The sequence below is a fragment of the Ananas comosus genome, linkage group 11 (genome assembly GCF_001540865.1).
Source record: "Ananas comosus cultivar F153 linkage group 11, ASM154086v1, whole genome shotgun sequence".
Taxonomy (NCBI): domain Eukaryota; kingdom Viridiplantae; phylum Streptophyta; class Magnoliopsida; order Poales; family Bromeliaceae; genus Ananas; species Ananas comosus.
In genome coordinates, this window is record NC_033631.1 from 9724046 (window position 1) to 9749096 (window position 25051).

General features: G+C 36.6%; 3 protein-coding genes, 2 long non-coding RNA genes and 1 pseudogene across 6 annotated transcripts; 3 read left to right on the top strand and 3 right to left on the bottom strand.

Annotated features, from left to right (window-relative positions):
• Positions 1647 to 7682, top strand: LOC109717264 (annotated as a pseudogene).
• On the bottom strand, positions 4511 to 5830 carry LOC109717267. Its single transcript, XR_002218143.1, has 2 exons — positions 5691 to 5830; positions 4511 to 4873 (listed from the first exon to the last, which is right to left on the bottom strand). It is a non-coding gene; the product is annotated as an uncharacterized LOC109717267 (long non-coding RNA).
• LOC109717266 lies at positions 6561 to 7217 on the bottom strand. The gene is made up of 2 exons (XR_002218142.1): positions 7087 to 7217; positions 6561 to 6979 (listed from the first exon to the last, which is right to left on the bottom strand). It is a non-coding gene; the product is annotated as an uncharacterized LOC109717266 (long non-coding RNA).
• LOC109717265 (peptide deformylase 1B, chloroplastic) lies at positions 7858 to 13444 on the bottom strand. 2 transcript variants are annotated; one of them, XR_002218141.1, is made up of 6 exons: positions 13280 to 13444; positions 11750 to 11942; positions 10339 to 10449; positions 9905 to 9967; positions 9397 to 9595; positions 7858 to 8112 (listed from the first exon to the last, which is right to left on the bottom strand). XR_002218141.1 is itself a non-coding variant. In XM_020242942.1 (6 exons), exons 1-5 carry the CDS (start codon positions 13363 to 13365, stop codon positions 9494 to 9496), a joined length of 555 nt encoding a protein of 184 aa, XP_020098531.1. In that variant the 5' UTR covers positions 13366 to 13444; the 3' UTR covers positions 7858 to 8112; positions 9470 to 9493. The 2 variants fall into 2 exon arrangements, 1 of the variants encoding a protein (XP_020098531.1); XM_020242942.1 differs by having other exon boundaries at positions 9470 to 9595.
• LOC109717269 (1,4-dihydroxy-2-naphthoyl-CoA synthase, peroxisomal) lies at positions 14738 to 20401 on the top strand. Its single transcript, XM_020242943.1, has 9 exons — positions 14738 to 15161; positions 15969 to 16091; positions 16488 to 16589; positions 17214 to 17252; positions 17342 to 17440; positions 18240 to 18287; positions 18538 to 18633; positions 19408 to 19530; positions 20132 to 20401. Exons 1-9 carry the CDS (start codon positions 14892 to 14894, stop codon positions 20246 to 20248), a joined length of 1017 nt encoding a protein of 338 aa, XP_020098532.1. The 5' UTR covers positions 14738 to 14891; the 3' UTR covers positions 20249 to 20401.
• Positions 20825 to 24157, top strand: LOC109717271 (iron-sulfur cluster assembly scaffold protein IscU-like). The gene is made up of 3 exons (XM_020242945.1): positions 20825 to 21209; positions 22077 to 22131; positions 23699 to 24157. Exons 1-3 carry the CDS (start codon positions 20879 to 20881, stop codon positions 23856 to 23858), a joined length of 546 nt encoding a protein of 181 aa, XP_020098534.1. The 5' UTR covers positions 20825 to 20878; the 3' UTR covers positions 23859 to 24157.

Sequence of the window (25051 nt, forward strand, 5' to 3'; positions counted from 1 at the left end):
ATGCAATTTTCAGATAATTTTTTCAGAATAATAATATAAATTACTTCGCAGATAAAATATATCATTCTATCAAATTATTAATATTAAGATCTTTTAAGAAAAAAGAAATTAAACTTCTTTCTCACCACCATATTTAATTTTTAGAATAAGTTATTCAGAAGCCTAATCCTAATCTCAGAATAATATATCTTAGGTGTTATAACAGTTAAGTATGACTGTTTCATTCCCTTCTGTTGAAATCCGAACGGCGAAAAATAGATCCAGAAAATAATTTAATACAAGAAAAGATAAGATAAGAAAAGAACACACCGATATTTACGTGGTTCGGCCAACGGCCTACGTCCACGGGCGAAGACGGAGCAAATAATTTATTAATGTCGAAAAGGCGGAGTACAAGAAAGATCTCTCAAAAGACCAAAATTTAATTAGGTCCGAACGCCGCAACAAGCTACTCCGAAAAGAGCTTCTCTAAGAGCTTCTCTCAACCTAATCTGTACGGATTCCAAATTAGCACTAATTAGTGCATACGCTCCTTCACCGGTACGGACTCCCAAAAAATTGGCTTCTCTCTCACCACCCGTACGCGGCCTTAATTAATTTGGATGGATCTTAATTGTGTCGCGGCATCTTAATTTGGTCGCTACAGGAGTTTCGGCTCCTCAATGCTCTATATATAATATATACTAGAGCCTTAATTAGAGTCGGATTCATCCAAATTAATTTGAGTCTAACTCAAATTAATATTGCCGTGACCAATGGCAAGTTGCCAACTCATTATTTGTACCGAATCTCAATTCTAATCTATTTCAACTTAATCTTTGCTCCATATATGCCAATTTATATAATCCCTAATTAGATTAGAATTTATCCTCAATTTAGATAACTACAAATATAAACCAAATTATAACACCTCTCTCTCTTCATGTGTGTGTGTGTGTGTGTGTGTGTGTGTGTGTGTGTTGGTTGAGAGTGGACAAAGTACGTTACTGGCACCCGTGACCGTTGCATGTGATCAGGAGGAGCTGTTGTGAGCAGAGCCCTCCCATGGACCCATGCCCCCTCACTCACGTGTCTCCTTTTGGCTTTTGCAACCAAATACCCACTAATACTCCAAATGAACAAAAAATAACTAGTCAATTAATCCACTACAAAAGACCTCTAAGCATATACCATTCATCTTACCCAACAAAATTGATGCGCTTGAAAAGTAACTTAAAAATAATTTCTTATTAATGCAGAGAATTTTTATCGGTATATGAAGTTTGAGATGTCAGTGTACATCAGTAACCTATAATGACATAATGATATTTTACAGTTTACCCAACTCATTTCTCTACCTCTAAACAGGTATGTTAGTTAAAAACCTAAGAAAAATTTATGTGACAAAAGGATATCCATATATACCAACAATGGGATATAAAAAACCAGCTAATCATAGTACACATTGCCAACTATGTAGACAATTAAACAAGGCATTTTCTATTATGTGGTTCCGACCATTAGGACAAACCATCTATGCCATAAACATTCTCATCTGAGTAATTATTTCAAAGGGTTATATAGAAATATATATAACCTCCTCTATTGTTTTATGTGGACATGAGCATCCTTTTCTTATTGAAACTGTATATATGGACCACTTGGCCAAGGTAGTCAGAAGTTTTGAGAACTAATTACTTCAACCAATTCTCACAAAAAGAGATGGAAAAAAAGCCCTCTACAAAAGAGATTCAATGTGATAGCACAAGCAAAAGGCATGAAGGGGACATTTAAATTCCTTGGCAGTTGAAAAAAACTTCAGTATTCTGTTCTCTCAACTGTGGGGCAAGAGTGGATCAATGTGGCATTAGCTTTTAGAGAGAGAGAGAGAGAGAGAGAGAGAGAGAGCCTTTGTATGGTTATTTAAACCTAACCTTCCCTCCTCCAACACTCACCCTCTCTTTCTCTCTCTTTCTCTCTCTCTCTCTCTGTTCTCTCTTTCACATAACTCTGCTTGATACACTACACAAAGATACAAACACAAAGATGAGAAGTTTTAGGCTAAAGGGCGTCTGGGTGCTCCTTTTCATTGTCCTCATTGCACTGTGCTCCACATTTGATGCATGTGAAGGGAGAAGAGGCAAGCATTGGAGGGCAAACAGAGCTCCCTATACATCCTTGGCTAAGAAGAAAACTAAAGGAAAGGTGGTCGGAGGCGGCAGCGGTCGCCACCGTAGCGGCAGCGGCGGTAGCCGTCGAGCCCATGCCCGAGCACACCGTCAAGCCCAAGTCCGGTTTCGCGGCCTAGAGTTGTGTTTGATGTAGTTGAGTATGGAGCAAAGGGTGATGGATACACAGATGACACTAAGGTGGCCTACATTGTTCTTTCAGATGCTCTAATTGATTCTAACTTATTTATTATGTTTAAATTTAAATTAGTTTTGTGTTAGCTTTTTAACAAGATAAAACTAAAATTTTTTAACCTTGAATTTTGGATTCTTTATTTTGCTTTAATACCTTAACTAATTAATTGTTCATGAAAACTGTGAAGAATGATTTACCTCCATGTCCCTGTTTTAGACAGGGGCGTAGGCAGAGTCACAAGATGGATTTTGTGTACTTGCTTTGTCGTTTTTCCATGATAGGCATGAGAAAATAATATTTTCCTTATTCTAATATTTGTGTTTTTTCAACAAAAATAAAAATAAAAAGGAATCCCTTATTTTAAAGTTGTGTGCTGTATCAGTGAAATGATAAGTTGTTCCTAAAACATTCTGAATTAAGAGCAATAAAAAGTTTGATTACATATATTAGAAATGTAGATATCACTGTATTATTGGTTTTATCTCATATGCTATGCAAATAACAACATGCTATAAACTAATTGACAAATTTACTTCATTTCTTCCTTCTTTTTTTTTCAACCAAGCCGAAAAGCAGTTTTACCAAGTAGTTGGTTCCATGTAAAATGTTTTCAAGAGTTTTACATATTTTAAGAAAAACCGGCATTTTCCTACATATAAATACAAACATAAAAATGAAAACATGTAGCTCAAACAGATATATACCAAGAACTATTTTCATTTTGAGTATTGTTATACCGACTTGTACTACAGCATTTTGCTAATACAGTAAGATAAAGGTTGTAATTGGATGATTGATAATTAATTCACGAGAACAATTGTTTAATTTGTAGACAGAATGGTAACTATACTGTAGCTAGTAAAAAACTAATAAGAAAGCTGTCATCTAAGCATATCTCTAAAAAGCTGCCAAAATTTCTAAATTGACAAAGCATTTTTCCTATCATTTGACACCCTAAAGAACAACCGTAAACATAAATTTTAATTGTTTTGAGGAAATGAGCAATGTACATATGATGCAGAACATAGTGAGAAACAAAGAGTTTGTAATGAATGCAGGCATTTGAAGCCGCATGGGCGGCAGCATGTAAGGTGCAGGCATCAACGGTTTTAGTACCTGCGGAGTATGAGTTCCTTGTGGGCCCCATCTCATTCTCCGGACCTTATTGTCAACCCAACATTGTTTTCCAGGTAACCGCAAGTTTTCTCCACTCCAAAAATTCTCTACGATGCTGCACCTTGTCATAGTAATAATTTATTATTGCACTGTAACAATATGGCAATAAAAAAAAGAGTGATACCTTTGTCGATGATGAACCCGTCCGATTCAATCAATAAGTCCAATGTCTACATTGGGTTCAGGTCTCCAGAACAAACTTACAACATTCCTAAGTAGTTTGTTGAATTCTGTTAAAAAGTTACTGAGAGAAGGAGCTGAAGAAGTTTTCTCAGAATAGAGAAAGAAGGGGAAAAACAGTCCAGGACCATTTTCAACTAACCATAATTATAGGAGTGTTTGTATGTCCTAACTACACACACCTTTTTTACGAGTAATTAATCCCATTTATAGTAGACACGAGAAATTATCATTCTAACCAATTCAAGATTGAGAATAATGCATAGAACCACATTAATCTACAAAAAGAAAAAAAAGAAAAAGAAAAAAGAAGGTAAATAACATAGAGATTTTTCAACCTTTGCAGTTAGATGGAAAGATCATGGCTCCGACAAGTGCCAAATATTGGGGCTTAGGGTTGCTACAATGGCTTGAATTTACCAAGCTAAAAGGAATTACAATTCGGGGCAGCGGCACCATAGAGGGACAAGGCAGTGTTTGGTGGACCAACACGGGTGATTACGATGTTGATCCTGTAAGATTCCTCATTTATATACCATTGTTTAATTACTTGAAATTGAAAAAAGGAACGTTGGACTTAGCGCCCATCTGCCCTGGCTTTAGCTTCTATCAATAATTTGTTTGAGTTAATTGAAGCACTTAATAGCTTTTTCAGTTCGATAAGTTGTTCCAAAAACCAAAAACCAGACCAAATAAGGGTTCAAAAAGATATCAAACTAGACCTACTTTTAACCTAATTCTCACTCTGCTAATTGTGCAATGATACATGCCTAAATGCTACAATCTCACCAGTTACTGGTAAAACCTCTAATAATTCTGTAATTTTAAGAATCAAATTTCATTAGAAAAGTAAATAATGAACTTACAATGTTTACATGGGTTGATTTGTGAGCAGATAACCGATGAGCTAAGTGAAAAGATGCCACAGATAAAACCAACAGTAAGTCTAGCCTGTTAAACTTATCCTGTCATAACTTATTCTGTCGTGACTTATTCTGCTGAAATTTTGTTGCAGGCTCTGAGATTCTACGGGAGTTATAATGTAACAGTGACTGGTATAACAATCCAGAACAGTCCGCAGTGCCACCTCAAATTTGATAGCTGTGAAGCAGTTTTTGTTCACGACATCACCATCTCTTCTCCTGGCGACAGCCTAAACACTGATGGAATTCATCTGCAGAACTCCAGAGATGTTACCATCCACCACAGTAACTTGGCTTGCGGTAAATTTCTCACCTCATTCAGCTCAACTCAGTGCAAAGTTTAAGATATAACCAGATATCTCTAGGTGAAAATTATACTCATTTTTCAAAAAATAAAGCTGGAAACTCAAATTACAACTTTCAAAATCAAAATTTTCAGGTTTTTCTGCTTTCTGAAAGATTGGTGTATCTGAAAATTGTCTAAGTTATTCATAAAGAATCACCCTATTCTCAACTTTCAAAGGAAAAAAATAAAATAAAATTGTCTAGGTTGTTCAGGCCCATTCCATTATCCATTAGTTGGATTTTCCAGTAAAGTAGCATCTGAGCTTCCTAGCTACCTCTCAGACACAATGGAGTTGAGGAAAATTGGACCAGGAGTCAATCTGTTTGGAACATCTCAATTTGGTCCCCAACCTTCTACCTATCATTATTAGGTCACTGATGACTGACCTCCATATACCATTGCAATCTTGCCCTTTCATTGAATTCCCCATAGATGGAAATGCCCCCACATAATCGCCATAGAAGTCTGCATGGCAGCTAAATGATGATTACATGGATGTCGCTACCCAATGTTGGAGGAATTTAACAGAAAGAATAAGATAGCTATGAATGTATTGGTTGGGGACCTCATTGTAACAAATGAAAGGGCAGGGACCAAACTGTAATTGTTACAACTTGCAATGAAGAGTTTGAAATTTTCTTTAAAAACAGAAAAAAAAACTAACTAAATCAGGATGGATGAGACAAAGAGAACCTTCAAGAGAAAGCAGTGGATTACTTTACCCTTTGATCCGACTAAGAGACAGATTCTGCACTGGATGAGAGGGCCTGCTAAATTACATCTTTGGCTTCTCTTACAACAGGTGACGATTGTGTCTCCATCCAAACAGGCTGCACCAATGTCAACATTCACAATGTAAACTGTGGACCCGGCCATGGAATCAGCATCGGTGGGCTAGGCAGGGATAATACCAAAGCTTGTGTCTCCAACATCACAGTAAGAGATATCACCATGCACAACACAATGACTGGTGTCAGAATTAAGACCTGGCAGGTAACTCAGAGTTGAATTCCCTAGAAAACAAATTTCAATCCCTAAGTGCACATCTGGCAAGGTTTATGTTCTTGCTTTTGTTTTTTTCACTTGAGTTCTATATTATCAAAGGCACCTAGGAATCAACAAATCTAAGTTCCACTTTCGGTGTTTTGTTAGTGCTACTTAATTTGTAAAATCATTAAAAAAATAAATAAATAAAAAGGTTCTTGTTCTTCTCTCTTATTGTTTTCTGTCATCAAACAAACCATAGAGATATAGAGGTTGCAAAAGACATCACCATGCACAACACAATGACCGGTGTCAGAATTAAGACCTGGCAGGTAACTCAGAGTTGAATTCCCTAGAAAACAAATTTCAATCCCTAAGTGCACATCTGGCAAGGTTTATGTTCTTGCTTTTGTTTTTTTCACTTGAGTTCTATATTATCAGAGGCACCTAGGAATCAACAAATCTAAGTTTCACTTTCCGTGTTTTGTTAGTGCTACTTAATTTGTAAAATCATTAAAAAAATAAATAAATAAAAAGGTTCATGTTCTTCTCTCTTATTGTTTTCTGTCATCAAACAAACCATAGAGATATAGAGCTTGCAAACAATCTGAAATAGCAAAATTAAAAAAAATCATCCCACAGTGCCTTTTTAATCAGAGCAATGCTACTTTACACAAAAAAAGTGGGTAAAAATCTTACACCTTACCCATTTAAGGGCCAATATTTCCACACAAGCCATCAATCCTTTGTTTTTTTTAATATTAAAAAACCAAACGAGATGTCTAAACTCTTGGATGGGTGGTAGTAAGATTTAAACCCCACATAGACAATGCCAAAAGAGCACTAAACATCTTTCTTATTAATCATCGATACCCTTCCGTTGCTTATTCTACAAGATATTCTAAAGAAACAACCTCTCCTTGCAGGGCGGCTCGGGCTCTGTACAAGGCGTAAGGTTCTCAAACATAAGAGTCTCCGAAGTCCAAACACCAATCATCATAGACCAGTTCTACTGTGACAGGAGAACCTGCAAGAACCAGACGTCGGCGGTAGCAGTATCAGGTGTTGCGTACGAGAACATCAGAGGGACATTTACAGTTAAACCAGTTCATTTTGCATGCAGTGATAATTTACCTTGCTCTGATATAACATTAAATGAGGTCGAGCTCGAGCCACTTCAAGAACAGTACCACATGTATGAACCCTTCTGCTGGGAAGCCTATGGGGAGCTGTACACAGAACCTGTTCCGCCGATACCTTGCTTGCAAAATGGGAAACCGATGAGCAACAGAATCCAGTCGGATCACGATACTTGCTGAGGGGCATGGCTTACTAAGTTTGGTGATATTGGTGTTTACTTATGTGCGGTCGTTGTGATTATTCCGACCCCTTTCGCACCATTGCTTCAGGGTAAATATATATGAGAGTATGCAGTTGTTACTGTTACCCAATTCTGATGGTTTACATTGCTTCCCTTTCAAGGGATATAGAGAGATTTAAGTTTCTTAAGGGAAGTGTCGGGTTCAGCATCTCTGAAGATGCATACAGGAGCTTCGTTTGGGGAAGGTGAATTCCTTGTATATGGAAAATTGAAATATATATATAGTAGGGCTACTATATTCTTATGAGTACGGAGGCCTTCGTACTATATATATATATGTTTTGTCTCGAATTCTTAATTAAGTGACTACAAGAGCATAATGGAATTCTGGAAGGTAGGTAGTTCAGCACAGATTGATTCTACATGAGCATAATTGAATCCTTTTAAGTTGCAACCAAAATAATGGTCTGATATAAATTACCAGTGAAGAAAGTTCTCTGATAATCAGATAATAGCCACATAAAGGAAAAGAAAGAAAATGGTTCCCCATAGGTGAATCAAAAGCTCAAAAATAGAATTGACAATTAAGACAAGACAAAAAAAAGCACCAATAACCATTGAAAAAACATAGGCATTACGACAATCCTTTTTATACATAAGATGTTACTTTATCAAAGTTTCGATTAGAGGTGTAAGAACTTCCTCTGCTCTATATACTATATTGAAGAATAAAAATCAGTCAGCAGACGGATAACAAAATCGACAACTATCAGAACACAGAGAATAATGTGCTCTCCTTTGCATATTAGCATATCAGAATGAGTGGGTTCCTGAAACAGCTGAAAAAAAAAATTTCATAAAGTCAAACTCTCATAACTTGGGAACGGATTTATATCTCATAATTACTACCTTTGAGATATGTGACATAACCAAACTGAACAAAACCAATTGAAGAGTGAAAAAACTAAAACTGGCAACATAATAGATTCTTAGAATAAAATTTTGCAGACTTTTATTGAGGGTGCTACTATCTTAATTTGTAAGCTCTCCCACTCATTTTATTCTTTAAATGTTGAACCATCTTTAAGGCTTTATCCAACTCCTATTATCGACCATTCCAACTAACCGTCACTCCCATGCTTAACAATAATATGAACAAATCTCTTGATGCTATGATGCCTATTTGCTCTACCAGCAATATCTATACCAAATTGGTCATAGAGCAAAAGAGGCTTGCATTAGGTAACTTGACCATTAGAATAATACAATGATATGGATCATAACAAAACATTCTTCGATTAGGAGGTTACCCTTCTAACAAATTGCACCAAGACAATTCTAATGCAGCAACGGCCAAGCTGTCGGACCAATTGTCTCAATGCTTGGATACAGTAAGATATAGCAAAGAGTTCTCTCACAATCCAAGATGAGCATAAGTAAAAAAAAAAGGTACGGAAAAAACTAGGAAACTTAATGACTAATAATTGTGAGGCAATCGAGTGAAATATGGGTGTACAAAACAAAATGGATATAAAAATCTAATTCACCGAAAAGAAACTAATAGATGCACTCCAGCCAAAAGACTACTAGCTAGAAGTATTATTGGACAAATATTTGTCACAGATCCATCAAAGTATTTCATTCACTACTAGTTGGCACTTCGTTATGCATAAGCAACAGATGCAATTGCCAATTTACAACATTCAGGAAAATCTATGTCAAACATATAATTAAAATCTAAGAACTCTAGCTAAAAGAAATAAGCTATCTCAAGATTTCTGACTATGGCCTATATGGAAGGAGAAGAAATCATATTAAAAGAATAGAAATGCTTACAGTGTTGATTATACAAACCTCATGATCAAGGCATACAAATGTTTATAACAATTAGCTACTTAAAAAAAAGATATTTATAAAATAAAGCAGATAAAAGAAGGTGCTTGGAAAACAGTGATATAACTGCAAAAAATACAATAAGATTACATCTATGATAAGATTTCCGAAGCATCAATAATAAGAATGCAGTTCCAACATGTTAGAAAGTAAAAATTTGCTACTACAACTAGATGCCAGTATATGGAATAAATAGCCAACTGGTTCAGAAACCATTCTATTTAGCCAACCTTTGGTAAAATCTTCACCCAACAGTTTCATTGTCCTGTAGATAGAAGATAAACCAAGGAGAGAGCAGCTAACCAAGAAGAAGGACTTGCTAATGAATCAGCGTTGTGAAAATCCAACAGCCGCCTTTCTCTTTTGATTGTTACTAACTGATTCAGGGGTTGGTAGCCCTGTTCTGCTCTCATACTTCTTTTCCAGATCCTGTTGCCAAATAAAGAAATTATAAATAGGGAAGTTGTAGAATTAATGTCATAAGAGCAAAGTAAATGGACCAGATGAAGGCACGAAGAATTAATGTCATAAGAGCAAAGGAAATGGACCAGATGAAGGCACAAAGTAATCAAATTTGTAAGAGTCAAAGATCTTTGGTTTGCCAGAATTCATTCTGACAATTAAGAAATTTCCATTTCACATGTGGAAAAAAAAATAATGAAAAATGTATTTTCAAAAATAGTCTCATTAATCGAGTGAAATATATCTATAACGAAATCAATACTTATAAATACTAACCTGTAGTTGGGACTGAATGCTTTCAAGGACATCATCAGTCATTCTATCAATAAAAAGAACCCCCTGCAAACCCACAACAAGGATATAAATAGAAACAAGATCAAAACCAAAGAGAGCATAATATTTCTTCACCAAAATTATGCAACTGCAACATACGGAAATTAATTTATTCACAAAAAGGTAAACCAGAATTTCTTTTCAAACTATTAAATAATCTTCAGGTCTGAATTTTCCAACAATTAAAAAGTAAATGAAACAAGCAATCCTCGTGTGACCACGATATCAAGCTTCTAGCATAATTAGGAGATGGAAAGTCATATGCACTAAATTTTTCTTACCCATCCGTGAATTTTCACCAAGACTCATCATGGTCACGCTAAGTGTAACTAAAATATGAGAAAGTAGCATGCAACAACGTCAATTGTATATAGTACCTTCAGATGATCAAACTCATGCTGGAATACTCGTGCAGGAAGGCCTGACAAACTAACTTTAAACTTCGCTCCAGTTATATCTCGAGCATCAATTTTCACAGATGCAGGTCTCTGAACGGAGAAACAAGAAAATTTGTGGAAGATTAATTTCCTTCATCAACTCTGTTAATAAGTTTAACAGCAAAATAGTAGATCACACTTAAGGTGAGAAAATGATAACTACCATTCTTATCAACTGAAACAGAATAACAACCAAAAAATGAAACAAAACTAAATCTTAAAAAACAAAAAAAGATTTTGCATGCAAGAATCCACAGATGAAATTTTGATTTTGTTTTAGACTATCAGAGGGTTTGAATCAGAAAGGTTAGTAAGTGATGTCATTCAGATGACAGGATGCAAACTCGATAATACTTATCTAGGATGCTATGGTATGGTTTACTAATTTGAGAAAAACAATGTGAATTGGAATTTAATTAAAACTAGAAGAGACAATACAAATAAAGAAAGCAAAACTAATTCACAAGGCAATCATAGAAGACTTTCCTACCAAACCTCAAAAGGCCATAAGTTTTCCACAAATCAAAAAAAAAAAGTACCACTTTTCAAATATACCAAGGGAAGAAAGTGATCAACCAGTACCAAAAAGTTAAACCATTATTCGAGATTTACCAATTATGTAACTCAGCACTTGATTAAAATTTGTTGTCCAGGTCGACAGAGATTATTTGTTTAATTTCAATTATCATAGACAAGAAATTAAAAAGTTTATATGAAATTACAAACTGTAATAGTCTCTGCTTGTATGCAGCTCCTCACAAGATATCTAAAGAAGTCGTAGATAAACAGATGAACTGCGTCTTTTAGATTTATGTTGCATTAGTAGTTTGTGATTGATTCGAGCAGGAAACTAAAGAGACCAGGAGAAGCAATGTGGGATAGGTGTGGGTCCTAGAAATTAGAGGAAATCGCCTCTGGCATTTGAGAGAAGGAGGGATATCTTTCATACTTTGAAAAAATAATAATTTAGAAAATAGCGACCTTAGCCATCTAGGCTTGCATAGGCTTATGCAGTTCTCTCAACAACAATGGATTATTATTAGATGCTGTGAATTGAAGCAGTTTAATGACCTGCAATCTTCTCATTTACATATGATAGCATTAGTTGTTGCGAATTAAGTTTCCAAAGAATTTCTAAAGCTTTTCTGAATTGATCGCAGAAAAGAAATCACTGCATCTAGATATTGTCATCTCGATTTCTTGATCAAAATAACAGGATTAGGATTATAAACAGTGCATTGCAAGGAATATGAAAAGGTAATGTAAGGTCCTTTTAAGTCACTGCACCACAAAATCAGCAAAGAACAACAGCCACAAAAATGGGTAGACAAGCAACACAGGCGATTCTTACCTCTACATCTGCATATATTCCTGGAAATGATAAGCAACCTTCATCATAAAAAAGAGTCTTTTTTGATGCTTTATATAACACTGGATTCACAAGAACAATCTCCTCTCCTTCTCCACGCTCACCGGCGGGATTAAATACCATGAGATGAACATTAATTCCAACTTGAGGTGCTGAGAGACCAATCCCATCAGTTCTGCATATGCCAAACAGGAAAAAATATATATATCTCTTTAAATATTTATTCAAGAATTACTCACAAGAATATACTGATTATTTTTAGGTAAAAATGCGTAAAGGTAATCCGAACTACGAGCCTTTGCAAACGGGTGCCTCAACTTTAAAAGTATCTATTTCACCTAACCTTTCTGAGATTCTAATTGTAGCACCTCACCGGACTTTTTTTATAAAACAACCCTCTAGAATTTTAAAATTTACGAAATAATCCTCTCAAAATTTTATTTAGAAAACTAACCCTCCTTTCGCCACATCGGCGCCACATCATAATTTCTTTTAAAGGCGGTGAATCGTTTTCCGCTTTCTTCCATTTCTTTTAAAGGCGGTGAATCGTTCTCCGCTTTCTCCCATTTCTTTTAAAGGCGGTGAATCGTTCCCCGCTTTCTCCCATTTCTTTTAAAGGCGGTGAATGATTGACCGCCTTTCACTTATTTACTATATAATCCTAACAACCACAAAAAATTTTAACAAATCACATATAATCTTAACAACTTTTAAATCCTAATAATTTATCCATATAATTTCATACAATCTTAACAGCCTGAAAATCCTAATAATCTATCCATACAATTCTAATAATCAAATAAAAATTCTAATAATCTACATATAATCCTAACAATCTCACTTTTAATGAATGCGGTGAACGATTCACCGCCTTTAAAAGAAATGGAGAAAGCGGGGAACGATTCACCACTTTTAAAACGATTCACCGCCTTTAAAAGAAATGGGAGAAAACGGGAAACGATTCATCGCCTTTAAAAAAAATTCTGACATGGCGCCGGCGTTGCGAAAGGAGGGTTAGTTTTCCAAATAAAATTTTGACAGGGCCATTTTGCAAATTCTAAATTTTTACAGGGTTATTTTATAAAAAAGTCCCACCTCACCATTGTTCGCAATTGCTCTAGATATTATTGCCTGCAAGCAATGCATTCGTATATCCGTCTACCACTCCACTATCTGCCTTTCATCGCATTTCACACTCCAATATCTATCACTCACCTCGTTGAAACCTTTCTCCGTTTAAAATTTGCATAGTTTCGAATGTGATGCAGTGGAAGTGTAAGATGAGAGGCGAGTGCAAACAATGGTTCTCGAGCTGTTTGTGCTTGTAGTAGCTGAGTATTAAAATCTAAGTTTCAGACAATTACGTACTAAAACGCAAATTTTTTAAGTTATGTATCAAGCAAACATTAACTGCAAGTTCAGCTCTCTATGCAGGGTTTTATGCTCTCAGAACATTCCAAAAATCTCAAATTTAATTTTTTTTAAAAAATTGAAAAGCGATTAGAGACTCACTTGTACATAACATCAAACATCTCTTGGACAAGCCTCTTTAGGTTTTCATCGAACGTATTGATCCGCTTGTTCCTCGCTCTCAGCATCGGATCGGGATACTCCACGATCCTCAACGGCGTCTCGAAGCGCAGATCCGCGGCTATAGAAGCAACCCAACACAAAAATCTCACCAAACTTATCAAAAAAAAAAGTGGGGGGGGGGGGGGGGGGGGGGAGTGCACAACTGCTCCGTGCCGAGAGCGATGAAGCGGCATACGAGAGGCCGTAGTCGTCGTGGCGACGAATTGGGAGGAGAAGCCCGCGGCGCGCGTGGGCGGAGAACGCCATGGGAGGGGGTGAGAGAGAGGAAGAGGGAAAAGGGCGCAGGGAGAGGGAGAGGGTTGTGAGAGAGGGCGAAGTGGAGCGGAGAGAGAAAGGGAGAGAGGGCGCAGTGAGAAGAGGCGTGAAGATAGAGAGTCGCCGGGGAGGCGGCCGTGGGCGAGGCGTGGAGTCCGCGTTCGCCATTCGTGCTCTTTTCGTGACAATCAAGGTTGTTAGATACCGATTTTTAATCTTATTGAGCGAAAATATACGAAAACCCTCTCAGCTTTGTCTATTTTGTATCACAACTCCTCGACGATCTTTTTAAACTTATTTACTGAGGTTTTTCAATATCTGGTGTTTTTTGCACTGTACTTTTAAAAAAACTAATTTTTTAAACTTTTATTAAAGAAGGAGTAATTCATGAACGTTGTCAACGACTAATAGTAAATTTTTTTTTTCAAAAAATGCAAAATTATAGCAACTCCTCCTTATCATAACTTAGCCTGATTACTTAGCCATTTGAATTTTAAATTGTAAAAAGGGTCAGCATAAACCTTCAACAGTAGTATTTAAAAAAAAAATTATTATTGTTTATTCAGCAAATACATTATAAAGTAATTAATTATAATAAAAATAATAATAATAATTACGAACATATCGAATACATAAAAATATATATTTGTGTACGCTACCTCATGAAATAATTTGTAAACCTTTATACCCGACATACACACTCAAAATTTTCTAAAAAAATTAAGAATACAAACCCTTAATATAAAATTGTGAGTAAAAATTAAATTTTCGAGAAGCAATCTTGATAATAACCACAACAGTAGCTTTCTCAAGTTTTAATTCTTGAGAAAATAATTAAAATAAGATAAAAAATATATATAATTTATTTAAACTATAAATTATTTTGAGTTGACTATTTAATCTTTTATAATTTTATTTTTATTAGCTATTTTTTTATTTTATTTAATCAGAGCCAGTCAACTTTTTATAAATTTAATTAGTATAAATTGACTTTAAAATATTATTGACTGATTTGAAGTAATAATTTTTAAAAAAAAATGGATAGTAAAATTAATTAATTAAAATTTAAAAAGGTGAAATTGCTAATTCAAACTTCAAAGTGTTCTACGGTTGACAAGTTATGCGTTCTACAGTTGTGGGCTTATCACGTTGTCCCCGTATCTTATCCGAAACACTCGATAAACCCCGCCAATGTCCCCTCCCTCTTCAACCTCTTCGTCCTCTTCCTCCCGCAACCCTAAACCCCCTCTATCCTTCGCACTACCGAGCTCCTCCCATGGCGAAGAACCCCGAGAAGAGGAAGGAGCTCACCTCCGTGGAGAGGAGAGTGGCGCGCATCGCCAGCCACCTCCTCCCTTCTATCTCTCCCCTCTCTCCCGCGCCTCCGATCGTGCGATCCGTGGCTTCGGCCGAGGACAGCTACAGGCGCGTCCATGGCGAGGTCTCGGCGAAGGAGGCCGCGTGGAGAGAGGTGTGCGATGATGAGTCGGGGAAGGGGTTCGTCGACATTATCTATGAGAAAGCCCTCGGGGAAGGGATCGCCAAGGTATTGTAATAGAGATGGTTCTCGATTTCTTTTTTTTTCCGTTAAATATATAACTGTTTGTTGAACGAGATGTAAGTGTATTCCTTATTTTGAAATGTTAAACTCAAATTGAAAAATGCAAATAAGAGCAAATTAAGCTTCAGGGGTTTACTTCAAAATGGATTATATTACCCTTTTTTTTAATGTTAGATTCCCATTCTTTATTTCTTATGCTCTTCAAACGTTCGCCTAAGGTATCAAAAGAAAAGAAAAAAAAGGGGGGGGAATGGGAACTTTTTGCACAATATCCTGGCTAATTTTGACAGTCGTACTATGTGAACATCAATATTGATATAAGCGAGTACCAAAATGGACAGTGTCATTTTGGTTGTTAACAGTCACTGTTCTTTTCCAGGTACAATGTTTGTTGATTTCTTTTGGTATATTTCATTGTATTCAATTTCATTCCAATGTGCATATATTTGCACATGTTCTGGTGATTTTTGATTATTTGACATGAAGAACTACAAAATAGGAAACATAATGTCCAATTTCTGTGTATAGTATAATCTGTTAGTCTAAGAACTAAAATTGCGAATGACTAAAGCAATAGATGTTCCCTGAACTTGTTTATATGATTTCCTTCGGAAAAAAATGCTTGTATGATGAAAAATATTCTCATATTTCATAGGATAGTTCAAACTTGTTGATACAACATCTGGTAGCCTGGTAAGTTATCTAAATTTTGCACTTTTCTGGATCTTTCTTACAAAAAAAAAAAAGTCCTGGATCTATATATTTATACTTTTGTTTCTTTTATTTCTCCAGATCACAATCAATCGTCCAGAAAGAAGAAATGCTTTCCGGCCCCTAACAGTTAAAGAGCTTATGCGTGCATTCAACGATGCTAGGGATGACAGTACAATTGGTGTCGTCATTTTGACAGGAAAGGTATATGATATTTAAATAGATGGCCTTGTGATAAACGTTTTTAGATCTCAATTTTTAAATTCTTCAATTTGATACTATAATTTTGTGATTGTTAAGTTCCACAATAAATACTAGGAACTTCACTGCATACACACACCCTCATGTGAATTGAGAAAAAGAATTAAAATGTTTGTGATATAAATTCCATAGGACTGAGCAACTCTGACTGATAGCTCAGGAAAATACCTTTTTGTGCCTTTTTAGCCTTTTCTGCTTTTCTCTGCAGATGGCTACCGTTGGAATACCTTACCAACTTTGAATTTTGCAGCCTCCATAGGAGTGCAAAGCATCAATAATTACTTTACCTTTTCCATATAATAACTCTTATGCCAATGCCATTGTTTACTTTTAACTTAGGGAACCAAGGCCTTTTGCAGTGGTGGTGACCAAGCATTGAGGAGTTCTGATGGATATGCTGATTTTGACAGTTTTGGTCGTCTGAATGTATTGGATCTTCAGGTAGATATCCTTGTTCTTATTTTCATAGATTTCCTGTTGTTCCTCTTCTTTAATTGTATACTAGTAAATGAGACTTAGGCCATCATGATTCTTGCGTGAGGCTTACGACAAAAATGTGTTTCTTAGAGGACTATAGTCTATAATCATTGCGCATATTGTTCATGACAAATGAGTTGCGTTAAGTACTTCTGATATTTTCGATGCGCTGAGCTTTCATTGTTATTTCAGTCTGCAACACAATGTTTTTGCATTGAATTTTGTCACCTTTTCTTTGTTTGCAGATCTGTTAGTTGATTGTTGGAAAGTTTGCATACTTTTACTAAGTGGACGATATCCTCATAATAAGTGTACTTACATATGCCTTGTTCTAGGAATAGTCTGAGAAGAGGGTCGATCAGAAAAATGTTAGTATAAAGATAGTAAACATCTTCTGCCATTATAAGACTGATCTTCTTTTGACGATGACCTTTCCGCATAAGAGGATCTTCTAGTGAAAACTGTGCTATTTTGATTCGCTCGCTACTTTACATCTTTCTGTAAGTTCCATCTGACTGCTTCAATAGTTTAATGAGCAGTCATCCAGTAAGTAATAAATTATACTTACGGGCTATCGTCTTTTTACAGGTACAGATTCGCCGTCTCCCTAAACCAGTCATCGCGATGGTATGATTATCACTTTCAATATTCTGTATGCTTAAATTTTCCTCTCTTTTTTTCCCAATTAAATAATTGACACTCTTATTTATGATTAGGTGGCAGGTTATGCTGTAGGCGGTGGACACATATTACACATGGTCTGCGATCTAACAATTGCAGCTGACAATGCAGTTTTTGGTCAGACTGGCCCTAAGGTGGCTATCATATCTTTATTATTATCATTCCTGAAGAATACTTTGTCTGTTTGTGAATAAAGTAAATGTTAGTTATTTTGAATAAACATCATTGTTGGAAATGTGAGGTATCTACTAACCTTATAGTTAGACAACTTGTGAAAAATCAGCTACATGTAACATACGGGCATTTCTTATGCAAGTGGTTTTTTTTTCTTTTTTTCCAAAATCATATTTCCTGGGTGTGCAGAGTTATCTCTACTTTTAAAAGTCATCACTATTGCATGTGCTTAGGCAGATATATCCGGATATTTGGTATTAAGACATGATTGTTGGGCTCCATCTATGTAATAAACAGCTTGTAGGAAATCTCAGTCATGAATCATGTCAAATGTGATGTTGGGGATCAATAACTACCGTGTTTATTGAACTCGTATGGATATTACTCCATATAGTCTCTTTTGTGCGAGTTAGTTAGGGGAAGATACAAAGGTCTTGAAGCGTTGACAGTGAAACAAACCAGTCAGGACTCTTGGAAAATCATAAATTTAGAAAGTTCAATTTTATGGAGAATAGTTGGAATCACATTATTCAGGATTTATGAGTTATAACAACATAATTACTGAAGAGTTAATAAATTAGTAGTGATATGGTTTCTCCTATCTTGATGTGTGATATATTGTCAGGTTCAATCAAATTGACTGTCACCATGTTCCCAAATGTTTCATCAGCATGCATTCGATTTGAATAAACATCATTGTTAGTTATTTTGAATAAACATCATTGTTGATCTTTTTTGTTTTGTAATGTCTTATTGCAGGTTGGAAGCTTCGATGCTGGTTATGGTTCCTCGATCATGTCCCGCTTGGTAAGCTAAAAATTTGAGGTAGGTGAGTTTCATGATATATGGCTACCTCTTGCAAAGAGAATCAGTATTGATGTTATTATAGCAAGCCTCCTTGTTAGCGTTCTTGCAGATGATATGTCGAGTGTTTACTTCATCACAAAGGATAATTTTGAAACTAATCATTCTTTTATATGTCATATTTTTACAATGAATCCTTTTATATACTACCTATTTATTATGTTTTCTACTGCATGTTTTCATGTTTGGCCAGGTTGGACCAAAGAAAGCACGAGAAATGTGGTTCCTCTCGCGATTTTACACTGCTTATGAAGCAGAGAAAATGGGACTCATAAATGTGGTAGTGCCAGTAAGTTCGCGAAAGAAAACACTAGTTTCCTGTATCGTCTCTTATACTAACACTTCTCAGGGACTAGACTGTACAAATGCAAATCTGGTGTCTTTACTAATATGGTCTTTTTCTTTTTATTGAGGATAATTTACTCGTATGATCATTACCAGCCAAAGAGTCAGCTTTAAATACACTGCTTAATCTCGTCTAGTTTATAAATTCAAATTTTATTTAAGTTTTTGAAAATTTTCTCACATTTGTCAACCCAGGTTCTCCCCTTAATTTTTTTCTGTCTCAATTTTCATAAGATTTGGCTTACCATCATCAAAGTCTGGCACCTCTACATCCTCCTCTACAAAGAATCACTCATTCTTGAATAGTCTTATACATACGGGTTGGCCTGTACTTGTTTAAGGATTCACTGTATATTCAATGATTCCCTATATGTCCTACCTGAAAGACAGAAAGTCTCGTCCTTAGGCAATCCACATGCATCCTTACTGTCAGTTGGTCATATTCAAGAAATATGTTGCTTAATGTCAAGATAAAAATAAAAAATAAAAAAAGAAGGATGCTGCTATCCTATGACCGATCGCCTCATTAGTCCAGAATATCTACAAATTTATTGAAATAAATTTTATATTTACACTGAAAAAAAAAAAAAAAGTTCATGTGATTGACCCTCAAAAAGAAGCAAGTTCCTGTAAATTTGTGGATTGCGTAGTATTGGTGGCAACTGGCTACAATTTTGTCTCAGATGTGCTGACTGATTATATCCTTTTCTCTTTGTAGCTTGAGATATTAGAGCAGGAAACGCTTAAATGGTGCCGGGAAATTTTGCGGAACAGCCCAACAGCCATCCGGGTGCTCAAATCTGCTCTTAACGCTGTAGACGATGGCCATGCCGGTCTTCAGGTACTCTCTGTGCTGTATAAGTTTGGTCTACAAATAGCACAATGGTTTTATACCATAAAGAAATAACACTTTGATTTAAGGTTCGATGGTTTAATTTGTTTTGGGTGGATTCTGCCATTCCATCTCTGAGAAAAATCATTGGCTACCAGTTTAACTTTGATGCAACTAATTGAGGCATAATGAAAATATTTGCCTTTTCCGTGCTATAAAGAAAAGAAAATGAAGGATACTGATGGAGAATGAACCAAAATTTGAAAAATCTGTCTAGTTTGTATTGTTTGCGCCGTATTCAATTTCTTGAGTGCAATACGAGAAGCTGCTGTATGCATAAACTTTACATAGCGAAAATGTTATCCACATGATTATACACAATATTTACACTGCACTGAGAGTGTTTAGATTTATAGCTTCTGTTTGACATGCAAGAGCAGTTGCCGATCTTTGCGCTCAGTCCCTCAGATTACAGTTGAATGCTAGATTATCATTTTTCTAGAAAATCACGCAAAAATGATCTGAGCTTGCCACATTTTTGCTCCCCCTCTCCTTTCTACTGGCACTGCAAGTCTTCAGTATTTTCCAGTTAAATTCTTCCCTGATGCAGGAGCTTGGTGGGAATGCAACACTCATCTTTTATGGCACGGAAGAGGCAAATGAAGGAAAGACGGCTTACATGGAGCGGCGACGTCCCGATTTCTCAAAATTTCCAAGGAAACCTTAATGCCTCGTTCTGATTCTCATCTCTTATTTACTTTGTTGTATGAGAAGTTGCATGAACGGAGCTCTAAATCTTTTTTTGTATTTTAGTAAATATATTATTCAATAACAAAATCAGCTAGATCAATAACATTATCTTTGTTTAAGCACAGCACCATTGTTTTGTCTTCTTTTCTTTTTTGTCGGTGTGAAGTGTAATATAAAGACATTAATATCAGCAAAATATCATGGTTTTGTTTTTTTGAAAAAGATTGAGTAAAATTCAACAACTTTTTAGTGAAAGTTTCCGTCGTGGACTTTTTAACATTTATTTTTTTAATAAAGGTTTTTTTTTTTATATATATAACTTGGTTTGATGAGATCGCGAGGCAAATCACCAAATGTCGATTCGCGCGTACTACGGCATCGTCGGTTTTATCCACTTCACAAATCTCGTACGCCACGTCAGCATTGCAACTACTGTATTCCACGTGGCAAACTATCATTCGCGGATTCAATGTTTCGTGTTCGGGTACATTGTAGGAGATCAACCATCCACGTCCTCTCCCACCGCCTCTTCCATCCGTTGTTCTATAACTTACGCCGAAGCGGTGAATAAAGTAGAAACCGAGAAAGCTCGGAAAAGGGCGAAACGATGCTTAGGGCTACGGGAAAGAGGTTGCTAGGGTTAGGGTTAGGGTTTCCGCAGCGGGCCTCGCCTGCTGGCGGCGCCGCCGCCGCTGTGGGCGGAGCTCCGGCGGCGATCCGGGGATACCATGAGAGAGTGGTGGACCACTACAACAACCCTAGGAACGTGGGGTCCTTCGACAAGGACGACCCCGCGGTGGGGACGGGGTTGGTGGGGGCTCCTGCGTGCGGCGACGTGATGAAGCTCCAAATCAAGGTCGACGAGGAGTCGGGTAAGATCGTCGACGCGTGCTTCAAGACCTTCGGATGCGGCTCCGCGATCGCCTCCTCCTCTGTTGGTTCGTAACATCTTCGTGTTTGAAATCGATTTCTTTTTTTTTTATTTTTTGGTTTCGATCTCTTGCAGTTCCGTACTGTTTTGATTTGCTATGCTGTAAATTTAGTTGCTTTTGCTTTTCGTTTCAATCAGTGGCGTATTTTAAGAATAGAATTATTGTGAGGGGAGTTGATTTGGATTCAAATTGAGCACAGGTTTTGTTAAGAATGGAATTATTGTTAGGAAACTGAGTAGCGAGTACTCTGGTTTCTTTGAATTGATGTAACAACTGATGAAACATTTCTGAGAACTGCTCTTTCCTAATTTTTATTTACCTAAAACCGGAAAAAGAAAATTATGTGCTAATCCCTGTGTTATTGCTGCAGTGATGAGAAGTTTTGGATTGAATTGTATTGCTTGTTCCTCTGTTTTCATCATATTATTACTCGATCCCTGAACTTCTCTCTTTAATGATTTAGTTCCTGAATGTTTTCATTACGAAGGGATTCAACAATTGCACTCTTAGCTCTTATCTGCTAGTCCAAAATATCTTAATTCTTTGCTTCATGATGCCCCATTCCCAGTGTTGGGTTAATTCTGGCTCTTTTCAATCAACTGAATTTGTAAATCACTCCATAGTAAAATTGGAACAATGTTTTAATAGTCAATTTGTAGAAAGAGGGTATTATGAAATGAATTTCAGTTTTGTACGGCAAACAGGGACGGCGAACTGCAAATTGTATTAAAGATAAGCCTCTAAATGTTTAAGCCAAAAATTCAGGGACTAGATCAGGATATTTCAGAAGTTCATGTGCATTTTACTCTCAAATTTTTATAAGATTTCTGTTATGTCTTCTGGCCTGGTGATGCTGGTTTGGTTTTGCTGCAGCTACTGAATGGGTGAAAGGAAAACAAATGGAGGAAGTAGTGTCCATAAAAAACACGTGAGTCCTGCTCACCTTATGCTCTCTTAGTACTTAATGCCCTTTTTCAATTATTGTCGAGTGTAAAGAGTTTCTTTTTATTTTTTGCATGATGAAATCTACTTGATAGATGTCTTCTTTTCTTGTTTTTTACTTTATTCAAACTTCTTAATTTTTCTACCTTATATAGATGTGGTGATGGAAATTTGAAATCTTATTTTGCGGATGGCAAGAATAGAACCTAAAACATGAGATTACTACAGTTCAAGAAAGAAAGAAAGAAAGAAAAGGAAAGAAAAAAAAATGATTACAAAAAATGAAGTGTTGTGTCCTTTTTCATGGAAGATGCCCTTTGTAGTGAACAAAAATCATGTCTTTGTATGCTGCATCCGCAGAGGATAACACTTAGTCTGACTTATTAGCTTTACTATGTCTTACATGAAAACAAAATTCTCATATTAAATTATAACATCTTACTTCATTGTCTAGATTAGTCCCTTCTATAGAAATTTAGATGCCTTTCTTCCATTATGGTGTTTGTCATGTTGGGGCTAGGGCAGCCTGAATGCCCAGTATCTACAAACCTTTATGGTTTTTTTTCCACAATGTTCAAAGGCCTTTTCAAATCCATAGAAGCAGTAAGTGAAGCAGAGTTCTTTCACATATGTGACCAAACTGTCTGGTGTAGTCGTCTTTTCTTTTTTGATTCAAAGTCCCGCTTGTCATTTTATATTCTTTTCTACCATTCGCATGGCAGATTCCCAGTTGCACTGTGGGTGGGATTGACTTTACATGTATCCTTAAATTATAAGATGTCCTTTTATCTGATTAGAACCAAAGTATAGTCTTCATCAAATGCTTTAATTAATTACTAGGTCATATATATTGCAGCCGCTTGCGGTGCTTTATACATATTTCCATGGAATAAAAGACATCATAATGAAAATGTTTGATGTTGTCCCTCCATATTTTAGTGTCTTCTTATATCACAGAGCATTTTTGGTGGAGCTAGATTTCAAAATCTAGATCTGAATTCATAACTGTTTAGTTGGCAGCATGATTTAAATGCAACACTTTACATTCTGGTTTTTTACTGCTAACGTATTTGACCTCGAAGTTGCATAATAATTTATCTTGGATCGAAAAGATAATCGTTTCGCAAGAAACTGATGACTTACTGCAGCACCTTTTTGTTATTTTTGCTAGCTTGTAGTAAAATATTGAAATAGAGTATCTGTAATAGATATGATGAGCAATTGAGGATGGGAAAGAATGCGTTATGCCTTATCCAGCTCTATGGAGTGGGAAAAGGCTGGAAAAAGTAAAAGATGGAGATTTAGGATGCGAACATGATCAAGAGTTTGTCGTGTCAAATGTTATAATATTTTGGTAACATAATTTAGCATAAAAAATCAATGGTTTTTTCAATCAGTTTTATAGAATGCTTAAAAATGTTTAAGCAAAAAGTTCAGGGGCCAAGTTGCAATGTCGAAATTTTCTTTGTGCTTGTATATACTTCCGATAGTATTAGAATATTTTATCCTCTGCATTTGAATTGAACCTTCTTTTATACATTTATATATCGCAGAGAAATTGCAAAACACCTCTCACTTCCGCCAGTGAAGCTCCACTGCAGCATGCTTGCTGAAGATGCAATCAAGGCTGCTGTAAAGGACTATGAAGCTAAGAAGGGTTGGACGTCTCAAAAGAGTGACAATGCCGAAGCAGCTGGGGTAGCCAATGCTTGAATTCTGCAATCTCTTGCTGTCCAAGGATGTGACTGATAGCTGCCGGTCTCGTGGGATGCGCACATTTTCTTTCATTATCAAGTACGTGAGTCGATACAGAGTGCTTTATAGCTGGTTTAAGGTGTGGTGTGGGATGTTTAGTTGTATATCCTAATGCACGAATAATGAGGATCACACTTCTTTCGAGTGGTGATTTAGACTTCCGCTGACCCTCTCAGCACGAGAAATCATATTTGGTGCATGTAAATAAAAAAGATGAGTCTTAATGTGCATAACTATGGCGCTGTTATAGTTTTGTTTCAAAATGCAGGGGCTTGGCTGTTGACGGGCTGTTGACGGGCTGTTGACGGGCCGTTGACCAGTTTTCATTGATGAAACGGCTGCGATACTATATCTTCCGGGTATGTAGGCACTTTGCTTGTTTACACTCCGCCGCAGGTTTTCTCCTGTGTTTACCTTTTAAACCTTTTGTACTCTTTGGATCTTGAAGTGCTTTATCTCGAAATATATTGTAATATACCGGACTTGTTGTGACCCGCCGATGATGAGAATTTGCTGAGGCGAGGACGGTGACGGGGATGATGGTGGCCTCGGACTGCGACTCCGGGTTAATTGGGTTAAAAAGAGTAAGACCAGGAGGCCATAGGAAGAAGGGATGGGAATTGGAGGTACTGAGAGGGGAATTGAGATGAGAGAGAGAATTGGGGAAGGATTGTGAGTAGGGTGAGGGGATAATTTTGGAGAAGAAGATAACTAGTTTTCATTCATAACTCCCACCTGGTTACAATTACCCTATATTACTCATCTCCAAGATCTCGTTCACAGTAGAAAAGGCAAAAACTACAGGGATTACATTGCAAAATAGTAATTAACTTGGTCGGTACTGGGTCAGGCTTTCGGATAAGATCCCCTTCTGTTCCCTCCGGCTTTCCTTAGTGGTCGGATCCTCTCATTCAGCGCCTACCCCGATACCGGTAAGCACCTGCTCCAATAAGCTTGTTTATTTACTATCTAACCCCCTCGACTTGGTCTAGATACTGTCAGATCCTCTCCTCCACGACCCTAATCACCTCGTTGCCCTCTTCTCCTCCGCGCGCGCTCTCACCCCTTCTACTTCCATGGTCACCCCGACCGTCACATATATCTGTATCAAAAGTTGTGACCACTAGGGTGCCGATGGTTCGGCATCCACA

Excerpts from the sequence above, each read along its gene's own strand:
- LOC109717265 (XM_020242942.1), bottom strand. The coding sequence starts at position 13,365 with ATGCTGAGAGCGAGGAACAAGCGGATCAATACGTTCGATGAAAACCTA. Across the intron at positions 9,968-10,338 it reads ATGAGTTTGATCATCTGAAG|GGGGTTCTTTTTATTGATAG; the intron begins GTACTATATACA and ends GTGGGTTTGCAG. Across the intron at positions 9,596-9,904 it reads GCATTCAGTCCCAACTACAG|GATCTGGAAAAGAAGTATGA; the intron begins GTTAGTATTTAT and ends ATTTGGCAACAG.
- LOC109717269 (XM_020242943.1), top strand. The coding sequence starts at position 14,892 with ATGGCGAAGAACCCCGAGAAGAGGAAGGAGCTCACCTCCGTGGAGAGG. Across the intron at positions 17,441-18,239 it reads TTGGTCAGACTGGCCCTAAG|GTTGGAAGCTTCGATGCTGG; the intron begins GTGGCTATCATA and ends GTCTTATTGCAG. Across the intron at positions 18,634-19,407 it reads TCATAAATGTGGTAGTGCCA|CTTGAGATATTAGAGCAGGA; the intron begins GTAAGTTCGCGA and ends TTCTCTTTGTAG.
- LOC109717271 (XM_020242945.1), top strand. The coding sequence starts at position 20,879 with ATGCTTAGGGCTACGGGAAAGAGGTTGCTAGGGTTAGGGTTAGGGTTT. Across the intron at positions 21,210-22,076 it reads GATCGCCTCCTCCTCTGTTG|CTACTGAATGGGTGAAAGGA; the intron begins GTTCGTAACATC and ends GTTTTGCTGCAG. Across the intron at positions 22,132-23,698 it reads GTAGTGTCCATAAAAAACAC|AGAAATTGCAAAACACCTCT; the intron begins GTGAGTCCTGCT and ends TATATATCGCAG.